The sequence below is a fragment of the Pelodiscus sinensis genome, chromosome 1 (assembly GCF_052426305.1).
Source record: "Pelodiscus sinensis isolate ZL-2025 chromosome 1, ASM5242630v1, whole genome shotgun sequence".
NCBI classification, from domain to species: domain Eukaryota; kingdom Metazoa; phylum Chordata; order Testudines; family Trionychidae; genus Pelodiscus; species Pelodiscus sinensis.
In genome coordinates this window covers 142,624,513-142,651,625 of record NC_143052.1, presented here as the reverse complement: position 1 = coordinate 142,651,625, position 27,113 = coordinate 142,624,513, and the positions used below count along the sequence as shown (strand labels likewise).

General features: G+C 50.6%; 2 protein-coding genes across 7 annotated transcripts in view; one reads left to right on the top strand and one right to left on the bottom strand.

Annotated features, from left to right (window-relative positions):
* Positions 1–1,859: 1,859 nt before the first annotated feature.
* ZYX (zyxin) lies at positions 1,860–25,840 on the bottom strand. Of its 6 annotated transcripts, XM_014575637.4 has the most exons (11): positions 25,404–25,538; positions 23,951–24,044; positions 20,479–20,765; positions 6,342–6,523; positions 5,771–5,863; positions 4,577–5,095; positions 4,127–4,271; positions 3,848–4,017; positions 3,474–3,652; positions 3,168–3,288; positions 1,860–3,004 (listed from the first exon to the last, which is right to left on the bottom strand). In XM_014575637.4, the coding sequence occupies exons 3-11, from the start codon at positions 20,741–20,743 to the stop codon at positions 2,894–2,896; spliced, it is 1,785 nt and encodes a 594-aa protein (XP_014431123.3). In that variant the 5' UTR covers positions 20,744–20,765; positions 23,951–24,044; positions 25,404–25,538; the 3' UTR covers positions 1,860–2,893. The 6 variants fall into 6 exon arrangements, with proteins under 6 accessions (XP_014431123.3, XP_006127414.3, XP_006127411.3 ...); XM_006127352.5 differs by lacking the exons at positions 23,951–24,044; positions 25,404–25,538 and adding an exon at positions 25,715–25,840; XM_006127349.5 differs by lacking the exon at positions 23,951–24,044 and having other exon boundaries at positions 25,404–25,539.
* Positions 25,604–27,113, top strand: part of FAM131B (family with sequence similarity 131 member B) — a 112,583-nt gene continuing 111,073 nt past the window's right edge. Inside the window, exon 1 of the mRNA XM_089771803.1 lies at positions 25,604–25,733. The gene's annotated coding sequence lies outside the window, so the exon portion shown is untranslated. The remainder of the gene's footprint in view (positions 25,734–27,113) is intronic.

Here is a 27,113-nt window from a genome sequence, read left to right as displayed (position 1 = left end):
TTTTTTCCAAGACTAAACAAGCCCAATTCTTTCAGTCTTCCTTCACAGATCATGTTTTTTAGCCCTTTAATTATTCTTGTTGCTCTTCTCTGGACCTTCCCCAATTTCTCCACACCTTTCTTGAAATGTGGTGCCCAGAACTGGACACAATACTTGTGTTTGCTAGAAGCATCAAGCATTCACATGGACCACAAAAGTGCTAATGGGATGCCTCAGCCATCAGTTGCTTCTCAGTTTGCAAGTGATCTTCGGCAAGAGGCAACAGTTGCCTGTCAGTAATAGAAAATTACATTAATAGTTTGACTTTCAAGACTCAAAAATGTAAAAACCATCCTCATGGTACACACTGTTAATCACAAAAATAAGACAAACTACATGCTGTCCTGGGTAAACACACAAAACATGCTGCAAGTGAGTGGGACACCAAATACGGTTCTACGCCCGGGAGCTGCAGGGAGGGAAGGGGCCAGGCAGGGATGGGGACCAAGCGGTGCCAGCAGGAGTCTCCAACCCGTGGGAGCTTGCTGGAGCTTCTTCAGCCAGGGAGGCTGCATGCGGCATAGCAGCGCAGGGCGGCTGGCCTTGGGGGCCACATACTCACGCTGCGCTCAGCCGACAATGGTCCCACAGCTATGTCAGATGAAGCGGAATGTCGGATTACCAAAGGTCGGATAATCCAGACTCTACTGTACTCAGAAAAGTGACTAACTGAATCCTTCTGTGATGCTGCACCACATTGCAGAGCCCCAGCTACGCATAAGTTTTTACTGACTTTCAAGATGTCTCTTTGTTGACTCTCGAGTGACTCAGTATTCACGGCTACAAACCCCTCTTTTAGGGCTAGGCACCTAACACAGGAGAGTGGGTTTTAGACAAGAAGCCAGTGATGCTTTTCCTCCCCCCTTACATTTGTCCCAGGCATTTAAGCACAGGTCTCCCACATTCTAGGCATGCTCTATTGCCGCCTATGCCTGTGAAGAAGCCCGTACTTGTGCCTTACCCCACCCCACCCCTATTGCAGTGGTTAGGATACTGGACGGTCTATGCAGCATGTTTCTCATTCTCCTGTTTGGGCCACACCAGGCAGGTCTGTACAGAAGGAAGTGGGGAACTGAACCTGGTCTCCCACATCCCAGCCACATATGGTAAGAGGTTGGGGGGGGGGGGGTAACCACCATTCCCCTCTCCTTCAGCCATCTTATATGGAGAACCTGACTGGATTAGGTTCCACAGACAAGATAGGTGGGGAAACGTGTTTTAAAGATCCCACTGGTGCTTAGGTGTGAGATAAGCACCTGAGTGCTTGAACTAAGGAGGCTGTGCACATGCTCACTGGCTGAAAGTTGGTGCCTAAGGTACTTTGTAGTGGAAGTTCAAGTGCCTAAAGGATTAGGCAGCAATTGAGTGGTGATTTGAAGAGCTTAGCAGCAGCTGAGGCTAGATCCACAGAAGGATGTAGGGGTCAGAGCAGAGGATAAAGGAGTATTGTGAAAGAGCCCAGGGTTGCTATCGTACTTCCAGATGAGGACATGCATTCGGAGTTGGGCTCCTTTCAATTCTAAAGAAGGTCTAGAGAAAACAATTAACTTGGAAGTACAGACTTCTAAAAGATATTTAGGCTCCTAGAGATGCTTCAATAGGAGTCAGGCACCAAACAGGTAAGGCACCTGCCTTTCTATGTGCCTAAATAACTTTGATAATCTGGCTCTTAAAATCAGAAAGTTTGAGCTCTTCAGCCTGGAGTTCAGGTGGGGAAGGGACTGGACGTTGCTGGGACACCTGTGCTAACTCATGGCTAGATGGCAGTGGCATGTGGTGATTCTCATGGGCAAGGTTGGATTAACAGACCAACAAGGAAATTTTAATAAAAAAAGTTTTATTAGATGCACACAGTGGCTGGAAAGTACAGTATCCAAGATGCCACTTCAATCACAGGGAGATTCCAGTCCAGAAAGAGGGGATCACCCTAGTGACAGGCAGAGCCAACTAGCACATCACAATTCTCACTGCAGCCTTGCCAGTGACAGCCAGCAAGCCCCACTGGTACCTGGGGAGCCATTCCTCCCATCTTGCGCTGGCAGTGACCACACCCCAGGGCCATTCACTACTGGGTGCTGGCAGCCCTCCCCCCCCATGAGCTCTGAAGTCCTTTGTAAACACAAACCCTTTGGATCGTTTGCTATGCCAAGCAACTGGGCCAAGCACAAAGGAAGACACTGAGTGAAAGGAAATGGGGAGCAGAGACTTGTTGGGAGGGGAGGAAGAGGGTCCCAAAGCTAGTGAGAGGCTCTTCCCCAGGCTGACAGATCTATCGGGCAGGGACCGATGCTAGACAGGGTCAGCCAGCTGGTGAGATCTGCTGAAGGCAGGAAAGCCATAACCAGATTAAAGTTTTCCAGCCCAGGGAGCAAGGCCTCTCACCACTCTCTGCCTCCTCTCAGAAATATGGGCGTAAGAGGGAGAAAGCAGAGAAAAGAGCACTGAAGAGACGGGCACTTCGTCTCACAATGCCAGAGAGAGTACTGCTCCATGGAGCAGTCTCAGACACAACCACTAGGTAGTTCTGCCCACAGGGTTGGAGATGCCATCCTGTTTTCTCTAGGACTATTGAAATGTCCCTTCCAGGGCAAGATAGGGGAAAACAGGGATATCCCACACTCCCCAGTCTGGAATGTACTGTGGCCAGGAAAAGCAGGCATTGCAGAAGGGGATCCTAGCACAGAGGAGGGGATTAGGAGTGGTGATCCCTATTCAAAGGAAGAACTGCTGCCAGAGTATTTGTAGGTCAGAATGTGCCCTGTGGAGCGAAGGCATTGGACCATTGAGAGGAGAGGAATGCAGGCCACTGGTATGGGGGAGCAGAGGTATCGGGGGCACACCCCACTCCAATCCCTCAGTGCGCAGCTTTGGCACGAGTGGTATGACACTTCATACACAGCACGTGCCCATCCAGTGGGAAGCAGCCGTTCTCATCTGCCTCGATAGACAGAGGCCTCTCACAGTCCTGTGGGGAGAAGATAATAGATAGTTCAGGGACAAACGCACACGGATGTGAATGAGCCAGATGCAGGTAACAGGGCCGGGGAGGGTTGACAAGCATGAGGATAATGCCATAGTAAGACGCATGCAGGGGAAGTGGAGGGAGACTGGAAGGAGGGGCTGGGTACCTCACACTTGTAGCACTTCATATGGAAGTTCTTCTCCAGCGCTACCACGCGCACAGTCTCATCCTTTCCGGGCTCTGGCATGATAGGCTCAGTGCAGACTGAGCAGCGGGGGGCATACTTCCTGCAGCACACAGAGAAGCAGAAGAGACAGTGACACGGCAGCCTTCCCAATAGTCACAATGCAGCAGAGCTGAGGGGCAGCTTAGCTTGGAAGGTGGCTTCCCTGCAGCAAGGACGAGTGGGTGAGGGAGCGACTCCCCTCTCTTGGAAGATTAACTGCCTGCAGGACTGGGGCCTCCTGCCTACCTGTGATAGTCATCCACACAGTGGGGCTGGTTGGCTTGGTCCACAATGAAGGAGGCCCCCTCGAGGGGGGTCTGGCACACCACACAAGTGAAGCACTGGGGATGGTATGAGTTGCCTGTGGCCTTCAGCATCCGGTCTGTGATGGTCTGTTTGCAGACACTGCACTTCTCCAGGGTGCCCTAGGGAGAGAAACAGGCGAGTGAGACAAGAAGAGCCCAATTCAGCAGTACCACCAGGGTGGCTCAATGGATGGGTGGGGCAGTTTTCCTTCAGGCAACTGAGGGAGGGGAGACTGGGGCAGGCCAGCCACACAGAGTTCTGTGCCCAGACTCATAGCACAGCAGTACCCTGCCCATTCCCCTTCCAGCACTCACAGCATAGCAGTCCTCACAGAAGGGCTTCTCATCCACGTTGTAGAACTGCTGCCCTTGCAGCTGCTTCTCGCACTTGAAACAGGTGAAACACTCCACATGGAAGAGGCAGTCCAGAGCACGCACGGCCGGCTGAGTTCGGGACAGAGGCTTCCGGCAGAGGCCACACAGCTCTGCCACATGAGGGAGAGGGGGTCAGAGCAGGGGAATAGCTACCACCCATTCTGTAATACTCATCTTCCCCACGGGGGATGGGGGAAGACCATGAATGCCAGCACCCACCGGAAGTGGAGGCTTCTGCATGGGGAGGGTGCTCCATATCCTTCATGAGCTTCTGGGTCAGCATCTCCAGCTCCTCCACTTCTTTCATGGTCAGTGAGGAGTTTCCCCTGGGAGGCTCAGAACCAGTGCCCATAGGAGCCCTATGCTGCAGAAAGGCCGAGGAAGATATTCAGCACAGAGAGCATTTACTGGGGGACGAGAACCTTCCCCATGCTTATCCACCCTCACACACCAGCACAGTATCTCTTGGGAGCACCCTGCAATTCCTGCCTCCTCCTCCAGTACCTCTGGAAAATACTTTTCTCGGCTCTCTACCTCTGCTCAAATAAGACACAGTGAAGTCTCTCCCCCAGCTGCCCCCTGTCGGATGAGTATTAACCTTCCTCTCACTGGAGGGAACCCATTCTCTCCCTCCCAACCACACTCCCTCTCTCAAACTATGCCCCTTACCATGTCTCGTGGGGCAGCAGGATGTGCTGCAGGACGTGGCTTCTCCTGCACCTGAGGTCTCTCCCGCTGCTGGGCATAGGTGAAACTGGGAGGCTGAGTCTTTGGGGCAGAGCTCACAGCTGAAGGGGCTGTGAATCGGGTCTGAGCAGGGGGAGGGGCAGTAAATCTCGTGGGGTTTGGCGACACCCCAGGAGCACCAGCAGCTGGTTTGGATCCAAACCTGGGGGAGCTGGCAACAGGGGAAGGGGTGAACTTAGGGGCAGGTGGGGCTGAGGGAAGAGGGGCTGCAGATGGGGCTGGCGCTCTGGACTGCATTTCTGGGGGGTCTCTACGCTGCAGTGGGGCTGCCCAGGGTGTTGGTGCAGGGGCTATACCCACTTCAGAGGGTTTTGGTGTAAAGCCTCCACTGGGTTTTGGGGTGAACTTGGGGGGGAAAGAAGCAGGAACTGGGGGATCTTTAGGCATAGCCATGATTTCTATATGGCCTTTAGGGGCAGAATGTGTTTCCAGGGGAGCCACCTGCGAGGAAATGAGGAGAACAGACAATTGGACATTCAGAGAACATGAGCAAAATCAGCATTATGCCTGTGCTTTGCAGGGCGTGTTGGAACCAAGGATGTAAATCCCATTTAATTAAACGTTAAGCCCCCCTGCCCGCACTGGAGCAGCCTCTGTGCCTTCCCCCTGCCCCCAAGGCTGGAGCAGCCCTCTGCCCATGGCAGGCCCTGGGTACTGGGTCCTGCTCCTGGGTAATGAGAACCATTACCCAGCAAGCACTTACTGGGTTACCTGCTCACATCCCTGGTTGGAACACTTCAGCATGAGGTCTTCGGAGAGTCTGCATCACTGCCTGAGGCAATCCCCAACCTCATCCGCAGGCTGAGCTCATCCGCTCCCACAGACCGAGTGGAGGTGAGAGCTGCCCTTCTTTCTCCTCCCAAACTCCACATCCCACCCCATCCATTTGGCTACCCCTTCAATCCACTAAGCATCTCTGCTGCAGCACTCTCACTCCTTCCAGGTGTGCTGGTTGGGCATCTGCTGCTTACTTTGGTAGCAGCCCCCACTCCATCCTCCATCAGCCATTCCCACTGGACCCAGCACCCTCCCCATGCAACTGGCCTGCCGAGCTCCCCCCCTCCCCCGCCTCATGAACCCTTCAGGGAGTGCAATGCCCCCTGGAGGGCAGCTCACCCGGGACTTGAAGGGGTCATTCTTCTCCATGTCATCCAACATTGAGGACAGAGAGTCAATCTCCAGATCAATGCTGCTCATCTTCCCACGCACCTGTGTTGCCAGCCAACAGGGAAGGAAGTAGCAATAGGGCGTGTTACACGACTCCCCCTCCCCCAACAGGAACAGTTGCCAATGCGGGGGCATCCCCCGTCACCCCCGGAGGTTCTAAACCCCACTGCCCTGTGCTGCAACAGAATGCTGGGGCTGGGACCACGGCACTGTCCTGACACTGATTTTGTGGCAAGCTGGGGGAGGGGTAAGGCACATGGTGCGTGTGCACAGTGGGCAATAGGGAATGCAGGCCCAGAAAAGGGTGCCACAGTAATGGCTTCCCCAGGAGCAAAGAACTGTTGAGAACACCAGGGAGGCGCCTGAAGCAAGAGTGCTTCTCCCAGCCCAGGGCTGAGGTGTGCGCACGCAGATGTTGCCTCACAGCCCCATCAAGTACCTGCATGTGTTTGAATCAACCCAGAGAACTAGAGTTGCTCACCTAAGAAACAAACCCCAGCTCATCCATGCCTATACTCACCTGGGAGGCAGGCACCCCAGTCTCAAGCCCCTCGTCAGCCATGGAGGGAGGAGGAGAAGGAAAAACCTCTTCTGGAGCTGAGGGGAAGGGCTCTTCGAATGGTGGTGGGGGTGGGGGGAAAGCACTGGTTGGGGACATGACCGTTTCCTCTCCTGGAGGGGGTGGCGGTGGCAGTGGCAGTTCTGCAGGGAAGGGGGGAAAAACCACACGCAATACAGATTTTCACCATGCTTTTCCAGTAACACACAAAAAATCCAAGTGCTTTCCAGACCAGAGACATAAGAACAGTCAAACTAAGGGAACCTCAGGAACCCAACCCACAGGAACCTCAACCTCAGCATCACAGAGTCCATGCCCAACACATTTGCTATTACATAACAGACACAAAACCCAGCAATTGTGCACCTTGGAGTGTTAGCAAAGCACTTAGTGTATTTAGACTCAGACTTTAAGGTCAGAAGGGACCATTACGATCATCCAGTCTGATCTCCTGCGATTGCAGGCCACAAAACTTCACCCACCCACTCCTGTGATGGACTCCTAACTTCTGGCTCAGTTACTGAAGTCCTCACATCCTGGTCTGCTGACTTCAAGTTAAGAGAATCCACCATTCATACTAGTTCAAACCAGCAAGTGATCCCAGGCTGCACAGAAAGGTGAAAACCCAGCACCGTCTTTGCCAGCCTGGCCTATGGGAAAATTCCTTCCTGACTCAAATAGAGCCATGAGTTACACTCATATGTGGGCAAGACCCACCTGGCAGATAACTAGAACAGAATTCTCTGTAACAACTCAGAACCCTTCCCCTCTAGTGACCCGTCTCCAGCCACTGGGGATTTTTACTATTGGCAACTGCTGATGGGCATGTGGCTCATCATCCCATCTCCTCCATAAACATAACAAGTGCAGTCTTGAAATTAGTTTGGTTTTCTTACCCCACTGCTCCCCTTGGGAGGCTGCTCCAGAACTTCACTTTTCTGATGGTTTTTCCATTGGTTCTTGAATAATTCCTCCCCCTCCATATATTTCTCTCTCTCTGGTGCATTTATAGGCAGCAATTATATCTCCCTTCAGCCGTCTTTCAGTGAGGCTAAACAAGCCTTTGAGTCTCCTCTGGTAAGGTAGGTTTTCTATTCCTTGGATCATCCTAGTAGCCCTTCCCTGCACCTGTTTCAGTTAGGATTTATCTTTTGTAAACATGGGAGAGCAGAACTGCACAGAGAATTCCAGATGAGGTCTTACAAGTGCCTTGTATGATGCTACTAACATTTGTCTGTCTCTATTGGAAATACCTCACCTGATGCATCTTAGGAGCATCATAAGACTGCATTAGCCTTTTCTAACAACTGTCACATTGGTGGCTCATAATCATCCTGTGATCAACCAAACAGCCAGGTCAGCCTCTTCATCTATCACTTCCAGCTGATATCTCCCTAACTTACAGCAATTTTTTCCTTTTTATTCCCTAAATGCATGCACTTGTACTTGACACATCATCCCATTTCTATTATTCCAGTTTACAGGTCGTAGTATATTCTGGTCCTTCTCCATATTGACAATACTTCCCAACTTAGTGTCATTTGCACGTTTTATTGCCATACTCTCACTGTGTGTGTCAAGGTCAGTACTAAGTATTATACAAGACTGGGCCCAAGACCATTCCCTGAGGAACTCCACTGTAACCTCCCTTCAGCCTAACAGTTCACCTTTTTAGAATGAGCTGGTGTCTACTCTTTAATCAGCTCCCTATCCATCTTCCAATTCTCATATTAATCCCCATCTTCTCCAATTTAAACTAACAATTTCCCATGTGGAGTTGTATCAGATGCCTGACTGAAATCCAGGTAGATTGAGAGAGAAAAAAACAAACCCAAAACCCACTGATCAGTTATCTTCTCAAAGAAGGAGATGAGGTTGGTCTGGCACACAGGGATGGGTAATAATTTTTGATGGGGGACCACTCCAAGATTTTGTAAATCGCTTCCATATTAACGGAGGAGATGCAGGGTTTGGGATCGAGGTTGGGTGCAGAGGGGAGCTTGGGGTAAGGGACTGGGGTGCAGGAGGAAGACTTGAGTCTGGGAGAGAGTTTGGGTAAAGAAGTCGGTTGTGACCTAGGGCAGGGGACTGGAGTGCTGGGGTTTGGGATGTGACCTAGGGTAGGAGGGGATTGTGATCTGGGGCAGGAGATTGGGGTGCCAGATCTGGGAGGGGGTATGGGTATAAGAAGGGGACAGAGGGTTTGGGTATGTTGAGTGTGTGGGGGGAAGGGGGAGGGAGGGGGCACAAAGGGCTGGGTTGCCAGAAGCAGGCTGTGGACAAGAGACTTACTTGTCAGCTACCAAACTAGCCTGCCTGCCTGCCGAGCTTAAAATGTTTCCCAGCCAGCCAGCCTGCTTGCCTGGCCATGTGCTTCATGAATAACTGAGCCCAGGAGAGCTGCGGAGATTCTTTTTAGCTGCCTGTTATTCTAACAAGCAGCTCCTATTGGCTGGTTTCTGCCAGAAACAGGCCAATGGGAATGTGCTGTGGGTGATGCAGCTCCTAAAATCCCTCCCCCCTCCCTCCCCCCCGTTTTAAATCAGAAATGGGGCCCTGCAACTGTGTTTCTGCATGGTGCGCAGGGCTGTGGCACAAGCAGGGGAACCTGCCTGGGGCTCCCCACTGTCTCCACGGGCCGGATCCAGTGGCTTGGAGGGCCAGATTTTGCCCAGGCCTGGTCTGGCATTATCTACCTTCTATAAAAGCATGTTGTATTTTATCCCAATTTTAAAAAGTAAGTCTCTGCCTTTGGAATAATGGGTTTTTAAAATTGATATGGCACATTTGCCCTATTTAAATACCTCTCTTCCCAGCCATTTTGTCCTCTCTTCTCGTTTCCTTCCATATGCTTTTCTAGTGCCTCAAAGTGGCCTCCCATTTCCTCTCTTCCCCCTACATAGCAGCTCCCATAGAACAGAAGGCTAGAGAGTCAATTCCTCATTTCCCAGTGCCTTTGCAAGCACCCTCAGCTTTTTGAAATAAAACAGTGGGGTGCAACCAGCAACTCGCATGCTGCACAGAGCTTGTCAAGGTAGTTTACCTTGCATCTGCAGGCACAGCTTCCTGTCTCTCCCATCCGGGAGCAGTGAACTGTGGCCAAAGGTAGCTACAGGCAGCTGTACCTGCCAACTCAAGGTAAACTACCTGTCTGCCAGCCTGCCAGCAGCTTACTTTGACGAGCTGTGCGCTGCACATGGGCCACATATTGCCCACCACTGGACTAGAAAACTATATAGATCAAACCCAAATGGGCCACAGGTTTGCAAACTGGTGCAATAGACCAGCAGTTCTCAACCCATGGAGACATGTGCCCCTGCAGGGACACAGAGGTCTTCCAAGAGCTTCATCAACCCATCTAGATATTTGCCCAGTTTCACAACAGGCTACACAAAAAGAACTAGTAACCTCAGTACAAACTAAAATTTCATACAATAAGTTGTATATAGAGCCATATAACCTATACACTGAAACGCAAGTACAATATTTATATTCCAGTTGATTTATTTCATAACTACAAGATACTAGGGGGCTGTGCCCCCTGCTCACTATGCTCGCCAACCACCCTCTCTGGGGGTAGGCAGCCCTGACTTGCACCCTGGCCTGCCTGGCTCTTTCCCCCTGGCCTGCAGACTTCCCCTGCCGGCTGGGCCAGCTGACTGACTCTCTCTAGCAGCAGAGGGGTTAGGCTGGGGGGGGGGAGACAGGCCTGGACAGGGAGGAAGGGTTGGCCACAACTGGCCTGGCTCTCTCCCTCCGGCCACTAGGAAGGGAGGGGGAGGGCAGGGCCAAGGCTGCCCCAGATCTCCCCACCCCTCCACTTCCCAGCCACCGCCACCAGGAAGAGCTCAGGATGGGCCCTTCCTCCCCTCCCTGAGAGGCCAAGGTGGAGCCAACACTTGCCCTGCCTGGCTCTTGGCCCCCTCCAGCTGCAGGGGTAGGGGAGACAGGGTGATACTGTGTAAGGCCCAGCTCTCTCCCCAGCCACCAGGAGGGGCCAGGGCCAAGGTCACCCAGGCCCTGGCTCACCCCCGCAGTTGTCCCAGTGCCCTAGGCCCACCCCTCCTGACTGGCCCGAAGACACACTTGGCTCGTCTCCCAGCTGCCGGGGCATGGGAGGGGCATGAGGCCATGCTGGTCTCTCCTCCTCGGCATCTGGGAGGGGGGCTGGGCCCAGGCCAGCCTCAGTCTCCAACCTGCCCCGTCACCGGGGAGGCCTGGGCCAAGGCAGCTATGGCTTCCCGCCTCGCCGCTGGGAAGTGGAGGGGAGGGTCAGGGTCACACAGTCCCAGCCTGCACATGGGCCCTGTGGAGGGCCAGGGTGGGAGAAGGTGGATCTTGGCTCCTGTGGACACAGAGTAACATGATGATGTCACTCTGTTGTCCCATAGGAAAGTGTGTGTGTACAGGTACGTGTGTGTACATATATACACTATAAATAAATAAATAAATGAGAGAAAGATGACAAAGTCAGCAATGTTTCCATGCTAGGGTGCTGTGACGCTTTTGTACTTTTCATTAGACTATATGTCCCTTCACACAAACCAGACGCTGAAGTGCTATTGGAAGCCACTATTCTTTTCGAGAATTCTCTCGGGCTAAAGTTTCCCATTCGTGGTCTCTACAAGGACTTGAGAAACCTACCAAACAGCTTCTTGACAGAGATAGAGATGTTAGAGGAAGGGACAAGGTATCGTACTCCAGTAAAAAGCTCAATTCAGCTCCAGTTGTTAAGGTACTGTGACAGACTGCTGGCTAAGCCAGAGCTCTGCCACTATAGCCTGGCTGAAAAGGCCAATTGCAGCCAGCGGAACAAGCCCAGGCCTGAAGAGCTAACGGAAGCAGCTGTGGGCCTCATTGGTCAGAGATCTAGATAAGGCAGCCAGAGGGGAAGTGAAAGGGAGGAGCCAGGGTGTGGTTGAGTGCATGCCCCAGCCAGGAGAGGCTAGCTGAGTTAGCTGATGGAAAACAAAAGCTCTGTAAAGAAAAGGTGGTGGAAAATTGGCACTGACAATAAAAGGCAGGGGTGACTGTACCAGAAAGGGTCTCCAGCTGATTTGTGGACAAAGAAAGGGTCCCAAGGCAAGAGGCCTGAGCGAGGACCTTGCCACAGTACCTATTAGGGATGCGAATGGGTAACCGTTAACTGGAGTGGGGCGGGCTGGGAGTTGTCAGCCTTTTACAGGGCAGAAGTGGCAGTGGGGAAGGAGGGAGTTGGTCAGCAGCCTTCCTCCTGCCCCCCCGCTGCTGCATCTGGCCCCACCTGAGGCTGCCAACTCCCAGCACACTCAGGCTGGGAGCAGGCAACCTAGTGTGCCGGGTAGAAAGCAGCTAAGCTGGAGCAGCCCCTGCCTGTGGCATGGGAGCTGTTCCAGCCAGCCCACCCCCATCTAATCAGTTAAACTCCATGTTTAGATGGTTAACAAAACAGGATTTTACATCCCTAGTTCTTATGAGGCAGATATCTCCAGGCTCAGCTTAGGAGATCCTCTAGCCAACAGAGATCAAATAAGCCTGCATCCACTTTTCCTCTCCATCTTCAAGAAGGGAGGGAAACCTCCTTTTGCACTTTCTCCTCTTCCCAATCCAAAGCTACAAGGGTTCCTGGCTGCTGCTGCGGAATGAGAGGTATCCACTACTATATTCTGTCAGTGATCCCTCTAACTTTTCCCACCTGAGCGGAATGAATTTTGTTATGTGCACTAATATGGGGATGATGGGTCACTTATCACTTCCATGTCACCCCACTCCCATACTGGTGCACATAACAAAATGAATGTGGCAGGGGTGAGGTCGAGGGGCTCTGAGTGTGGGAGGGAGCTAAGCCTGGGGCAGAGGGTTGAGGTACAGCTGTGTGAGGGCTCTGAGGCAAAGCCAGGGATGAGTGACTCAGGGTAGGACAGAAGGTAGGCTGCAGAGGTGTGAGGGCTCTAGCTGGGGGTACAGGCAATAGGGTGGGGCTGGGTCTCTTGTTCTCCAAATTTCTGCCTTAATTTTAAAAAAAGTCTACCAGTAGTTGTCATGGGTGCAAAGAAAGCCATGAAAAGGCAAAATAAGTAAAACCATAGCAGCATGGTCTGCTTGAGTTTGCAGAGCGCCTGAAACAAACTCCAATGTGGCACTGCCTCATTCATCTATGCAGCTATTAAAGTATCATAATTGGCATTGAAGTTTATTGTCAATGCTGTTAGAACAGATCCTCTCATTTTTCTACATACACCGAGCAATGAGATAGCTGAGTGGTACGCTCATTTTGGCACCACAACTTGGGCAATTCCACCTGTCTTTCCCCCCCACCTTTCAAAGAGTCTGGACCCAATGCACCCAGAAGAGCTCATGGAAGAGCCAGGTGCTTCATTGGGCTTTTTGTACATTTGATAATACTGAACACCTGCACAGTCTATTGACAGAACCATCTTATTTTCTTCTCAGGTAAGCAGAACTTATTACAATAGCTAGAGCATGAAAAAGTGCCACCATGTTCACCCTGAGCTACAATTGGACCCTCAAGTCCAAGGAAAGCTTCCTATTTGGCACCAGCAAATATAATTTTCAAACCTTGGTTTCATGTAAGGGTGCACGCATGTACCCCCCCCCCCCCCCCCGAATAAAACGTTTGAGCAAAGCCAATTTGCTGTCTCAACTTGGGAAGTAAAGAATGCTGGAAAACTGAATGCAAAAGAAAATAGTTGTTCAAAACCCAAGCAGTTTGTGCATCAGCACAAGTTATCAATTAGTCACCAAAATGACTCTCATAAGATTAATGGTTAGTTACTGCATGTGCATTAACTTGATCTTAATTCTCAATAGCAGATTCAAGAGAGAATTCTTATACCAGTGTTAACTTGCCATGTTGCAGAGCAGTAGCATTCTCTCTTCCCATTTAACATACCAGTGTTGTGTAATATTGTGCAGTACAGTTAAATTTCATACTTTTGAGAATTAATCTAGCCTGAATTAATAAACAGGCCAATATAGTTAGCACTGCATTACATGGTTTTATATTCATTTTCCACATTTACATGGAACTCTTTCCCTTTGTAAGGGTGCTTTTACACAGCAGGGCTTAACTCGAAATAAGCTACACAAAATTGAACCACGTCAATTGCATAGCTTATTTTGAAATCAGGAGCGCCTCCATAGCACTGACTTCGAAACAGTGCACTCTTCCTCCAACTTCCCTTACTCCTTGTTCAATGAGGGTCAGGAGTCGAAGTAAGAAGTCCTCCAGCTTGACAGTATTTTGACATTTCAGAATAACTGCCTGCTGTGTAGATGCAGACTAAGTTATTTCAAAATAATATTGCTGTGCAGACGTACCCTTAGAGAGCAGCATCTCTCCACAATAAGCACAAAACTCACAAAACCACTCTTCATGATCTCCTTCTTTGACCTCTTGCTCTTAAAACTTTAGTTGCAAGTTTTTGAATGAAACAGAAGGAATTTAGAGATAGGAAAGTTATGAAAATAAAAAGTTGAACCACTTGGGACAATCAGGGGGTGTCTTAGGAATATTATCTTAACCACTGTTTGGGCTAGAAAATCCCAACTGGCTTGATATTTTGTCTGTTCTCAGTGAGAGTTTATTGTTGGAGTTTTACAATAAGGGCCTTTGTATCTCCTCTCAGTCTAGCAGCTCTTTAAGGTTTGGAGAGTATGGAGTGTGTTATCGATCACACTGCCATTTTCAAGCAGCCATCTTGTTCAGAGAGCAATATCCAGTAGACAAAGCAGAAATCTGGAAGCCAGCAATAAACAAGATCTAGTCCCAGCCTTGTCACAATGGGTGACCCGAGCAAGGCAGCTCTGCATTTATAAAGCTTTTCATGGACTCAGTGCACAATTTACAAACAGCTAGACTCAGTCACTTACAAAAAGTGAGTTTCACAGCCTGTGCAGTAGATACTATTCCTGTTTCACAGTTGGAGGGTAAAGGATTTGAAGGACAGTAATTCCTCATTTAACACGTGTCCGCTTAACACGTTTTCGCAATAGCACGATTTTTTTTTTAAGGGAACATTTTTTTAATTACACGACTGTCCCCGGAATAACACGATTTCCCCAGCCAGCCCGTTGCCAGTGGCTGCACAGGGCTTCCCCGCCTCCCTGCAAAGCAGCAGAGAGTTCGCCGCTCACCACGCCATTCCCCAGCGACTCGCCCTCGCCGGACGCAGTGCAAGTTCCGGTAGACCTGTCACAGGGGCATACTCCCAACCCAATCCCCCTCCCCTTTCCTCCCCTTCCCTTCCCCAGAGCCAACCTCCCCCCCTCCCTGCTATAACCCAGTCCCCTTTCTCCCCCCAACCTTATATTCCCGGTCCCAACAGACACCACCACTTGAAACATAACCCCCACCTTTTCCATTATTTTCAATGGGAAAATTGACCCCGCATAACAAGTTTTCACTTAACACGATCATTTTCTGAAACATATCGATAGTGTTAAATGAGGAATTACTGTCATGCCTTGTCCAAGTGAACCACTGGGAAAAAATGGGAGCACAAAGATCCTGTTTCAGAGATGCATAAATGATGCCCCATTGCCAGTCCCTTACCAAAGTTCACAGCCATGAAAAGACCAGATTTCAGAGTCTGTGATGTTTGTGCCTATACAACTTATTTCAGAGACCAGCATTTCTCAAAATGGAGGTCCTGATCCAAAAGGGAGTTACAGGGGACTCACAAGGTTATTTTGGGGTGGCAGTGTCAACTTGTGTCTATGTGGCCTTCGTGCTGGGTGGCCAAGGAGCAAGAGCTGCTGGTCAAGCGCCATGCTCTGAAGACAGTGCCCCACAAGCAGCAGTGCAAAAGTAAGGGTGGCAATACTATACCATGCCACCCCTCTGGGCGGCTACTGCAGTTCTGCCTTCAGAGCTGGGCTCCCAACCAGCAGCTGCCCCTCTCCAGCTGCCCAGTCACCTGCAGCAGAACAGAAAGGTGGCAGTACCACAACCCCTCCTACCCAGACACCGCTCCTTTTTGGGTCAAGACTCCCTACACTTACGACCCTGTGAAGTTTCAGATTTAAATATGCTGAAATCAGGAAGTTTGCCTTTTTAAAATCCCATGGCTGTGAAACTGACCAAAGTGCAGCATGAATTTGGTAGCACCCTACACATTGCCTATTAGGAAAGTCATTTCACCCTTCAGCATCAGCTTCTTCCTCAGAAAAAACAGCTACCTCATGAAGCAGCACTGAGGAGTCAAGCCTACCCAATCTTTATGTTTGTGCAGAATTTTGAACATCCTGAAATACAACTCCAAACACAGCAACAGAGAAACGGGTAAGAATATATACAGTGTGTATATGTATTCAATTTAAAGTAGTGTTTTCCAAAATTCTAGCCAGTCCAATTAAAACTCCCCTTCCTTATTTAGCTGCTCAGATTTTGCTGTCCAGTCTCAGAGGGGTAGCTGTGTTAGTCTGTAACTGGAAAAACTTAAACAGCATAGTCTCTAAGGTGCTGCAAGACTAATAAAATGGAGATGGTATCATGAGCTTTTGTGGGCACAATCCACTTCTTCAGAGGAATGGAGTTTAAAGGGTTGGTCCAGTTTTCAAATAAACAGCACTGAAGGAATGGGTGGGGGCTAATTATTTGAAAACTGGACCAATCCCTTATATTCCGTTCCTCTGAAGTGGGCTGCACCCACGAAAGCTCATGACACCATCTACATGTTTTGTTAGTCTCTAGTGCTGCAAGACTATTCATCATTTTTAAAGTTTTTCTGTCTAGTGTTACTATTGTCACTAGCGCTCTAGTCACCACAGAGCAGGAGTCGGCAACCTATGGCTCGTGAGCCACATATGGCTCACTAGCAAGTGAGATATGGCTATGCTGGAGCCCCAACTCAGCCTACCCTTGCTCCCCCCGGAGCAGGGAACCAGCGCTGGCGCTGCAGCCTTACGGCCCTCACACGATTAGAGAGCCAGCGCTGGCTTCCTGCGGAGGGGAAGAAAGCCCTGAGGCTCTGGGCCAGACCTGAGGTGCCAGGAACAAATAGGCTAAACACAGCTCAGCACAACAGTGTTTTCCTCCCGCTTCTCCATGGGGAAAACCAGGAACCAAAGACGACTCCCAGAGCACTGCTAATTAGTTCCCTTGGGACACTTCCAGCAACCTCCCCTGTCAACCCTTTTAAGATTCCGGCCAGCGAATGGGAGCAGCAGGAGGCATGTTACATGGTGCCTGCCATGCAGCCTGTAAATAAGTGCCCCCTCACACCCAGACCGCCCCCCTCACTCACCCTCCGCTCCGCCCCCTGGCCAGACAGCCTGCCCCCAGCTCTCTGGCCAGAATCCCCCCTGCTCCCTAGCCAAAATCCCCCTGGCCAGAGTCGTTCCCCCGACACCCCTCTGGCCAGACAACCAGCCCAGACCTCACCCCCTCCTACACTGCACCTCCCACCCAGACCCTGCACTCCTATCCCTATCCCATTCACAGGCAGCCCTGTCCCACACACTTAATGTCTCATTTTTGGCCCCAACTCAGAGCTATGGGGGGCCCACAAAAATCCACTAACTCTAGAACCTCTGAGACCTTGTACCTCAGTCTTCCCTGCCCCTACCCCTATTATGGGACTGGAGCACCAGGGGAGTGAGGTGTTTCAGCTGGAGGTCACATCAGTGAGGCTTGGGGGTTTTTGGAAGGTGCTTTTTTTTTTTTTTGGACTTCTCACTTGTGTGATCCCCAACTCATTTTTTTTCTATGGGGCAGTGGCTGCCGACGCAAAAAGTTCCTCCACTCTTGCCATAAAGACAGACAATGTTGAAACCTTGTGTTGGACATAATATTAGACTATTTAAAAAATGAAGCCTGACCAATAAGCCCTCAATTGGGGCCCAGTCCCCAACTGGCTGCAACACAACGCTCCTACACCCCAACCCTGAGCTCATCATATCCCCACATCCCCTAACTCCTGCACCCCCACTTCTCCTGCCATAATATGCCTACACCCCCAACCTTGTGCCCTGAGTCCCTCATTCACCCCAACCCCCACATCTAGCCCCCACCATAAGATTGACAGAAGACAGCCCAAATGTGTGCATGCAGCTGGATCTGACCAGTTATGATATAAACTTCAAAGAAATGTGCAAAGAGACGCAGCAGAAGTCCCATTAAATAAAGTCTGATGTTTCATTTATGCTGTTATTAATGATCATATCAATTAATAATAAGTTGTATATTCTCAGTCCTGCAAATGGGCACTCTTACACGGCTCTTTGTTGAACACTTGTTCTGAAATTTTATATAGTTTGGTTCTTTGGTGTGAAAAGGTTGCCGACCCCTGCCATAGAGTCTCCTAGGCTAGACAGGGCCTGAATTTCTCAGACAATAACCAGGGGTGAAAGAACAAAAAAACCCTATATTTTCCAAGAGCAGGATAATTTCAGCCTTTCTATCAACTACAAAGCAGCAAAGAAAGGGTACAAAGCCCATTTTTCACCATTATCTTTGCAGGCTGATGCTGGGAAGTTCAAGGTTACATGTTTAATGTTCTGTTCAAATTCTTTCCTCCCTTCTCCAGCCCAGGGCTGTAATACTGCATCAGGAACCTAATCTCAAAGTAGCAGCACTGATATAAATACCACCATCCAGTCATCTCCATACAGTACAGCAGCAGCACAGTGGGGCACCGAGGATGCTCCTGAGCTCAGAAGGAAGACAGCAAACCCCCAATTTCTTAGCCTCCATTCAAGCAACTGCCTCATTATACTCCTGCTTAGCTTCAAGATTAGACAACACAACTGCTTCCGGGAGCCAGCTCAGCTAATGACCTTGATGAAGAGAAGCCACGTGACAGAGCTGCTCCCAATCTAACGTGTCCCAGTGCAGTCAGTGTCACTGCAGGGACAGAGCACACGCAAAGGCATCATCTCCACTGACATTGTGAGCTGGCCGTAGCGCACACAGCCCAGAACTTGCATGTACCTGAAGAGGTACCGGGTGAATTCAGCTACATGAACCGAGCATTTAAGTAGTGCAAATTAACAGAGGGAACTTTCTCTTGTCCTCTGGTTTCAAACTCAGTTCCTCATTCTGACCATCAAATAAAAGCTACCTAATCCTGCTCTCATTTTTACCAGGACGGCACTACAATCAATGCAGTTACACTGCCAAAACAATTGGGAGGGAGAGAGATGCAAGAGACAGGTAGTCCTGGGAAGACTTGCCTATCTCCTCTGTGGCACTGTCTTAACCAGGATTTGAAGATGGTGTGCATTAGGGATATTAAAATGTGTGTAATTGTCTAACTGTGTAACGCTGATAATTTCAGTAGTTACATGGGGAGGCAGTCAGCTCAGTGCGAATTAAGCCAGCTCCTGGTACACACCGGCTGCCACTCCATGCTACCGCCTCTGTATCAGCCAGCTTTTAAGCCAGCTCCCCATGCATAGTGGCTCCTGCTTGCTGTCCCACTCCTAAGAAGCCAGCTACTGCCCACACTGCTGCCTCTATATCAGAGACAGCAGCACAGGGTGGCAGCTGGTTCCTGGGAGCCGTGTGTAACCGGTAAGCATGGGTTATCTGTTTAAACGGCTACCCTCTTACATCTCTAGTGTGAGTACATCAGCTAGGCTGCCTGCTAGACTTTAGCTCAACCAGCTAGCAGACACTACAGCTGGCATGGTCTTGTCCACACTAGGCTTTCTGAAGACGGTGGCTAATATCAACATCATACCACCCACCCTAATAGAAAAACTCAACGGCCCAATGGTGATATGCAGGGATGTCAAGGAGGACATGGGATGTAATGATACTCCTAGTGGCTTGCACTGGCTAGGTTCAATATGGGGGCTAAATCACCAGGTGACCTTTGCTCTTCCAAAGGAGTGAAAAGGGTTCCAAATGGATCAAGAGCTGAAGTAAAAGCTACATTTGCACTAGGACCCTGCCCAGAAGAAAACACTCAAAAATAAGAGAAAACAAAACTCAGGGAGGCAAACCGCTGTGTCTCACATCCTGTTTATAGCAGCTCCCATCTGCTGCTGCAATGCCATCCCTCCACCCACTATGGCAGGGTATGTGCAATGGTGACATGGCAAGAACTGAGACCAAAAAGAGGAAAAGCTTTCACAATCTGAGACAAGTTACAGAGTGAGGTTAGGGATATGAAAGACTGAGGCACCCCTGCAGCAAGCCAAGATGGGGATTAGGGATGGGCTGGACTTGATGACCTCCTGAGGTCTCTTCCAGCTCTATGGTTCTATAATGTTAAATATCGGTTAACTGAATAGTCAAGTAACCTCATGAATTCTTATTGGTTACTTGATTGTTCTATAGTCCCCAGGGGTGGGGCTGACAGCAAGAGCGCACCAGCCTCACTCCCAAGGAGACCCTTGCCACTCTGCGCTGCTGCCTCTGTATCACAGACAGCAGTGTGGGGTGCCAGGCAGGAGCCAGTCCATGATGGGAGCTAGTTTAAAAACCAGCTTCCCTCACAGACCATATGCCTGTCACCCCACACTGCTGCCTCTGTTACAGAGGCAGCAGCCCCTGTCTGAGGAGAGGGCCTGAGCTTCTGGATCCAGCACAAGCAGGAACTGAGCTGGGCTGGGCTGCCTGCCTGGCTTCTAATATACTTTAAATGCAGAATTGCAGCAGAGGTAGGTCCGGGACCCAGTGCAAGCCAGGACTAAGCCAGCCTGCTGGCCAGCCTGCTGGGGAAAAAAAAAAAAAACCACTTACTGGTGGAGGGGAGGGAAATGCGTGTAGTCTATAGCATTAATCTCTAAGCTTTTGCTTATCGGTTAATTGACTACACTATTACATCCCTAATGGGATTCTTCCCTGCATCATAACTGCTCCCTACACTGACATTTATGGTATTCCTATAGACTGACCAGATCAGTGTGAAATCAGAATTGCCCCCTCCCCTTGGGAAGGACGATGCTAGGCACACCTAGAGCAAATGTGGTCAGAATTGTGCCCCTCTCCCCCCACACACACTCCTTTGTATCCCACTCTGGAGTCCCCATCCTCCCGGTATGAACCTCCATCCTGTCCTTCAGTTAGTTGTGTCCCCTTCTTCTCCCTTGCCCAGGTGCACTCAGATGCCTCAGGTGGAGCAAGTAATAGGTTATGAACCTCACCTACCTTCAGTGAGCAAAGGTGCTGCAGCTTGTGGGATCTCCCCCACCTTCCCTATCTGAGCACGCTGAGCACCGGCCCCAGAAGGCTGGGGCAGTGACGGTTCTGATGCACTCCCAGGTACAGCACCCCCAGCCTTGAAGGGGTTAACTTTGGGCTTAGGGGCAACCACTGGGGCAAACTTCTTCTGCGGGCTGTAGAAACTTGGAGTGGAAATATTGATGCTCACTGTGGAAGTCATGCGAGTCCCTGGGCTACCGGATGACGCCATCTTGGGGCTGGCTGCTCAGCACCTGAGGGGAAGGAGAGTGGAGAGACAGATATGAGATTAGACATGACTCTGCCTTGGTTTTCCCCTGCAAATGAATCTGGAGAAAGGCACAGAAGGAAGCAGAATTGGAGGGCAGGTGCACCTGGGTGAGATCTGAGGGGCACAAGTGGAGCTCGGGGTGCCCTGAGCACTGGGAGACGGAAATAGGTTTTGAAGCAAGACATGCCGTCTGACCCGGAGGCAAAGCCTCAACAAGCGCTGCAGGGATGCAGGGCAGGAACAACTGGCCGAAGCACCAATAAATTCTCTCCACCTTCAATCCTTTGCTGAGTGGGGGTAACAAGTCAGAGCAGATAGAAGGACAAAGCAGGGATCAATTCAGGAGAGAACTGCAGGAGAAGCCAGCCTTCTGCACACAGCTCAGATGCCCACACCTCACACTGGAACCTCCCCTTCTCCCCCCTCCAGAAGCCGCTTTAGCATCTCTCAGCTCACGCCTCCCCCCCCCCATGTCTTCCTGCATCCTCCAGCCCATGAGAGGCATGGCACCACGGCATCCCTGCTAACTCTGTCCATCTAGCGCTCCAGACCTCTCCTCCTGCAGCCCCGCTCCTGCCCTTTTACCTGCAAACCCCCAGCCCTCTCGGCTCAGCGGGGAAGCTCCAGCAGCTGCAGCACCAGCAGAACAAAGGGAAGGCTGGGCGATTCCATAGTGTCACACATTCCTCAGCCAGGCCCTGCGACTCACTGTCCTTTCTGTCTTGCTGTCCCTTCCTGTCATTGTGGCAATGGGCAAGGACTCCTACAGCCTCCTCACTGGCTACAAAGGCTGCCGGCCCTGCCTCCACCCCTTCCTGCAGGAGGCGGCTCCTGGATCCAGCCAGCCTCCCTGACACATTGCTAGAGCCATTCCCTCCCAGCCCCTGCTGTGTAGCTGCTGCTCTAAAGCCAGCACATCAAGCTTGATGTGCTGTACAGCGCTTTCCTGTTTGCCCCAGGACATGCTCACAGCTCCATCCTGCCAATGGTACCTCACTGCAGAGAGAACTGCCTATTTCCCATCCCAGTCATGTCCTGAAAAACAAGTTCTCCGCGCCGCACATGGCAAACCTGAAACTCCTTCCCCATCTCCCCTCCCGCCAGGGATCAATGCCAGATTTGCCCTTAGGATATTTCCAAACTCACAACATCCAGGAGCTATTGGCCATCTCCTGATAAGAGCCCACATTGCTGAGCTTTCCCCTATGCTGGTACCCAGCCCAGAGCGCTTGCCTGCACTAAGCAGCTTGTCATGCTGACCACACACAATAATGCTCCCATGGCACACAGGGTAAGTATGCCAGCATGCAGAGTTAGTTTGTTTTGAACAACATTCTTCTACAGTGCCTGCCTCTGCACAGTCAGCATGGATGAGGATGGGCTGCCTCACTGGAGTGGTTAGAGCAAACAGCCCTGTGACAGTTATTCCACAGTACTGCTATCACTAGGGCCACAAACAAGTACTCCAAGTTGTAAAGTACCTGTGAGATCAAGATAATTTGCCTTAGTTGTTATTTTGGTAGATCCCTACAAATTCACAGATATCTGCATTCATGGATAGGGGTAGCTGCAGATCATTTTTGCAGATATGGATGCTGGTACACATTTTGTATCTAGAGCCCTGCAAATTAACTACTTTATATTTGCTGATCATTTCTGCAGATGTGGGTATCAATTCTGTATCCCTGCAGGGCTGTGCGTGTTGAAATAATCCTCACTCACCCTCCCCTACCATAGCCCCAGAGAACTCTCTCATATCCAACTGAAGGGCAGGTTAGGGAAGAAGGGTCATCAGCATAGATCACAAGATGCTTCCCCCCTTCCCCAGGTCAGTCCATAAGGATGCTGAAGAGCAGGTTACCAAATTTTAAGCCAAAAAATGGCCTTATTATCGTGACCTGCATAACAGACCATCCTCCCTCACACAGTGATCCTGCTTCTGTTGGAGCTAAAGCATGTCATTTTGAAAGATATCCAGTCTTCATTTAAAGACTAAGTGATAGCAAACGCACTATGCCCTTGGTAAACTGTTCAAAAAGTTAATCACTAGCCATTGAATCTTCTTATGCCTGTACCTGCTTGTTTCAAGAAGCTGCCATTAGAATCTTTTCCTGTGTAGGTACTTGAAGATCACAGCCTAGTCTCCACATGATCACATTTATAATGGAGCTGGTCTTTAGAGAGATGGAGTATGGGACATCAGCTGCTTCATGCAGATACATTAGGGTCATTGCCAGCAGCTGTTCCCATCTCCCTGACCCCAGAGCAGCCTCCTTCCCCCTCCCTCCAATACACATACATTTATCTGGGCCAAAGCTTCTTTCTCCTCACAGCAGCTTTCCACCTGCAGCTGCCCCTGCCTGTCCCAAGTTCTGCTTAAAAAGCAGCAGGAAGGCATCTCTTCTGTTTGTCCACCAGTCACCCTATTAGAAGAAAGGGAGTATGGAGCTGCCATGGATCGAAGCCTTCCTAGCATGCCTTTAGACTGATCCACCTCCTCTATGGTCTCCCCACAGTTCTACTATGGTGTACAATTACTGAGCCCACTTAGGCAGGCCTGAGCCCAATTTAGTTATCAAGCCTCCCACAAAGGAAGAGATGTTCTGACATCTACAATAATCAGAAGATTCCACACAGCTGTAGAGCAGGGCTATTGAACATGTAGCCTGCACTGTGGTTTGGGTTTACATGGGGCTCAACACACAGCCGGTGGTTGGAATCCTTTTAACATGGCTTCCACTGGGAACACGCGCCATAGTGGCGAGATGTCTCCCAGGCGGGGTAAGCATAGAAAGAAGCAAACGGATGGGCTGGCTGGAACAGACAGGTACAGGGTGTCAGTGTTTCTAGCCCCCAGGGAGGAGGTGCAGGGAGCACTGGGGCATTTTGGGAAAGAAGCTATTTGCATATATATTTGCATGTATATGCAACCATGCTTAAGTTGCATTCCTCAGCATGTGCTGTGAGTATCATTGGGGCCCCCAGGGCATCCAAAGTTGAGTAGCCCTGGGCTAGAGGAAGGTTGCACCAAAGCCAGAAATTGAGATTCAGAGCCTTTCATTGGCTATAGCTGCACTGGTTACATGAAAGCAATCTCTTAAGGCCATCACAGATTGCTCTATTTTCGATGTAAGTCCTGACCTAAGCCATGCTTACTGGGTGACATACCTGGCTGGGTTGATTTAGTTGGAATTGGTCCTGCCTTGCTTGGGTAGGGGGGTGGACTTAATGACCTCCTGAAGTCTCTTCCAGCTCTATGATTCTATGAAAGGGAACCAACCAATTCTCAGTCTCAGGTGTGTGACCCCAGGACCTGAACTTCACTGGCCAATCTTCACTGTACCCCACCCAGGAGCAGAGAATGGAAAGCAAAGGCAGGGACCTACCCCAATGTTCTCCAAAATGATTCCTTCCCTAGGGAGGATCCCAGCTCAGAGCAAGCAGGCAGTATTTGGGTGGGAGGGGGCTTTTGTTTCACAATCCAGTAACTCTGGCATGAAGTCACCCACCTCCTCCAAATGAAAAATGAAGGAAGGGGATGTGCTATTAAAATATGAAGTGAAAGAAGCTGATTTATTTCAGGTTTTTTTTTGGGGGGGGGGGGGGTTGTTCTTTTTCCCCCCCAGTTAAACAGAGTCACATGTGTTTCCACCCCATCAAACTCTGGTTAATCCTGCAAAGTTTGCTTGGATAGCAAAAACACAAACACACCACGCACAAACAAACAAAAAAAACCCACCCTGAGTCCCTGCAACAGCAAAGTCCTTTCTTTTTCAAGCAACTGGTGTTTCTCCACTCAATCTCCACCCCACCCCCACCCATTCCTTTGCCTAATGACTCCTACTTCCCCTTCCCCACCAGAAAGTTCATTTCCAGGCATGTAAATTGTAGTCAGGGATTGGACCGGGGAAAGGGGAACTTTCAAAGCCAGGCCTGGAGTGAATCTGTAGCAGTCACATAACTGCACACCCGCGTCTCCCCGTTCCTCGCTACACAGCACGGCAAGAAAGAAACATGCAGACATATTGCAAGCGCCAGACAGTCACAAATTTGCAGGCACTCACCTCCCGTCTCTTCAGATCTCCTCCCCGGCAGGGCAGAGGAGACATGAAGGAGTCTCGAAAAGTTTCGGATTCTTTCCCCACCCAAACATCTGGAAAAAGGCTCTAGGGGTCTCACTCACACAGCAGCGTCTCGACTCGGCAGCGCGCCCTCCCCGCCCCCGCGGGCTGCTAGTTTTACAAAGGGAAGGAGGCGATTTCTTAGGTATTTCATTTCCACGGGGCGGCTGGGGGCACTTACCCGCCAGCCAAGGGTTGGCAACTTAGTCAGGCTCTCAAAAGTATGAGGCTCCCCCGGAAAAGGAGACAGAGACGCCAAGTCCATAAAGTTAACGCTAACTACAGCGGCCCAAGCTGTGCCACCAGCACCGACCGCGCACACAAGAGCAGGTTCAGCCTCGCAGCCCCAGGACGTGGGGCAGGAAACTAGAGGGAGGGGAGCTTTCCTGCTGCCAAAAAACCGCAGTTAGTTTTTGAGCATAAAGTTGCAATAAAACTAGGAGGCAACGAGCTTCAGCCGGGACTTTTGCCCAAAGGAAGCGGGAGGAGAGGGGACTCACCTCTGGGGAGGAGCAGGCTGGGTCTCTTGGACTAAAAGTTTGTAGCTGCCTGTAAAGTCTCTAGTGCTGCTAGCACGCAAGCCCAGCCCCACTCCGCCCTCCCAGCGCCTGGGCGTGCCGCGCTCTGCCCCCTGCACAGCGATCAGAACCAGCTTCAGTTGCTTGTCTGCCAAATCGGGAGGGGGAAGGACTTGGAGGAGGGGGGACTACAGAGCCCAGGACTTCCTAGCATCTCGCAAAAAGGCCTCGCCCAAGCAAAGCTGTGTGACCATAAAAGGAGAGAGGCTGCGCGAACAGCTGAGCTCACTCACCAGGGAATGTGGCAATGAGGTAAGAGGAGGAGGAGGATGAATACACTAGACAGGACTGTTGAGAGACGAGTGGGGGAGAACAGCAACGCTCTCCCTCTTACAACCAGCTCTCGTTGCCCTTCCCCCTGTGTTGTGAGGGGAGGGAGGTGTCAGCTTTCCCTCCTATCGCTGCTATGGGAGGCCTGTATTTCATACCCTCCCTGCTTTCCTTCCACTCCTGGATTCCCTATTTCCCCCGAGATTTGCCGGCCTTGCGGCTCAGTCTTGATTCCCAGCCCCTTCCACTCCACTCCTGTCTTCCCTTCAGCTTAGGCAAAGCCCCTCAGTTAGGCGCCCCCGCACGCTTGTGTTTTATCTCTTGCCCCAGCGCTGGGTTGCCTCCGCCTTCCCCAACTTTTTCAGCAACTGGTGTTTCCAGGCTCAACCTCCACCCCATTCCTTAACCTGGTGACCCCCACCAGTGACTTCATTTCCAGTCTCAACCACTGCACGTAAGCAGAGGCCCGGCAGCTCTTGTGAGTCAGGAGGCAGGGTCCCTCTGGCCCCTTCCCTAGCCCCTCCCCAAGCAACCAGCTGCAAGAGCATCTGACTCTGACTTTTCCAATCCTACAGACGCTGTTAAAAAACAAACCAGCAATACTGCAAGGAATGTAGTTCCTCATGTATTCAGAGCCAGACAGGAGGTGGGGGCACCTGAACAACCCACTTAGCTCCCTGGGCACAGCCTCCTCCAGACCCAAGTGTCCTGGCACAGCTCTGTTGATGCCCCTTATCCTTAGATAGCCATGTCACTGGCTATTCTAGTCTTGTGCTTTGCACATTGTACTGCTGACCTGCAAGATCCACATTGTTCCCAAACCATTCCAGCATTATCTATTAGGTTTTGTTTTCAGTCTGAACATGGATGGTGTGAGTGCTCAATGGTGCACCTCACCCAGAGGGTCTGGTCCCTGCACGAAGGAGTTTACTATTGAAATTCTCCATCTTTGGTTTTCTTTTTTTCTCTTTCCCTGGGTCCTTTTTTGCAGGGCAGCCTCCCTAAGCTTATTTGTTCCAAGTCTGGAGCCAAGGGGGAATTCCTGTTCTTTGCATAAACACCATGCTCTCTCCTTGAAATCTGGCAGTAATACTGGGCTTTCTGCCCCTATTGTTGCTAAATTTCCAAGGGATTAATCTTTGTCATTTAATCTTTGCAATGCTCAGAGAATTTAGGATTTTTTTACATTGAGGTATTTATCTAGCAGCAACATTGGTATAACTACCACAGAGCATGCCTCTAGTATCACATGGGGCTTGCACTGGTGAAGCTGGTCTGACCTGAGAGACACTAGTTCAAATCCCAGTTTATGCTGATACAGTGTGTCTGAAGTTGAACTAGAGATCTGTACTGATGCAGCTA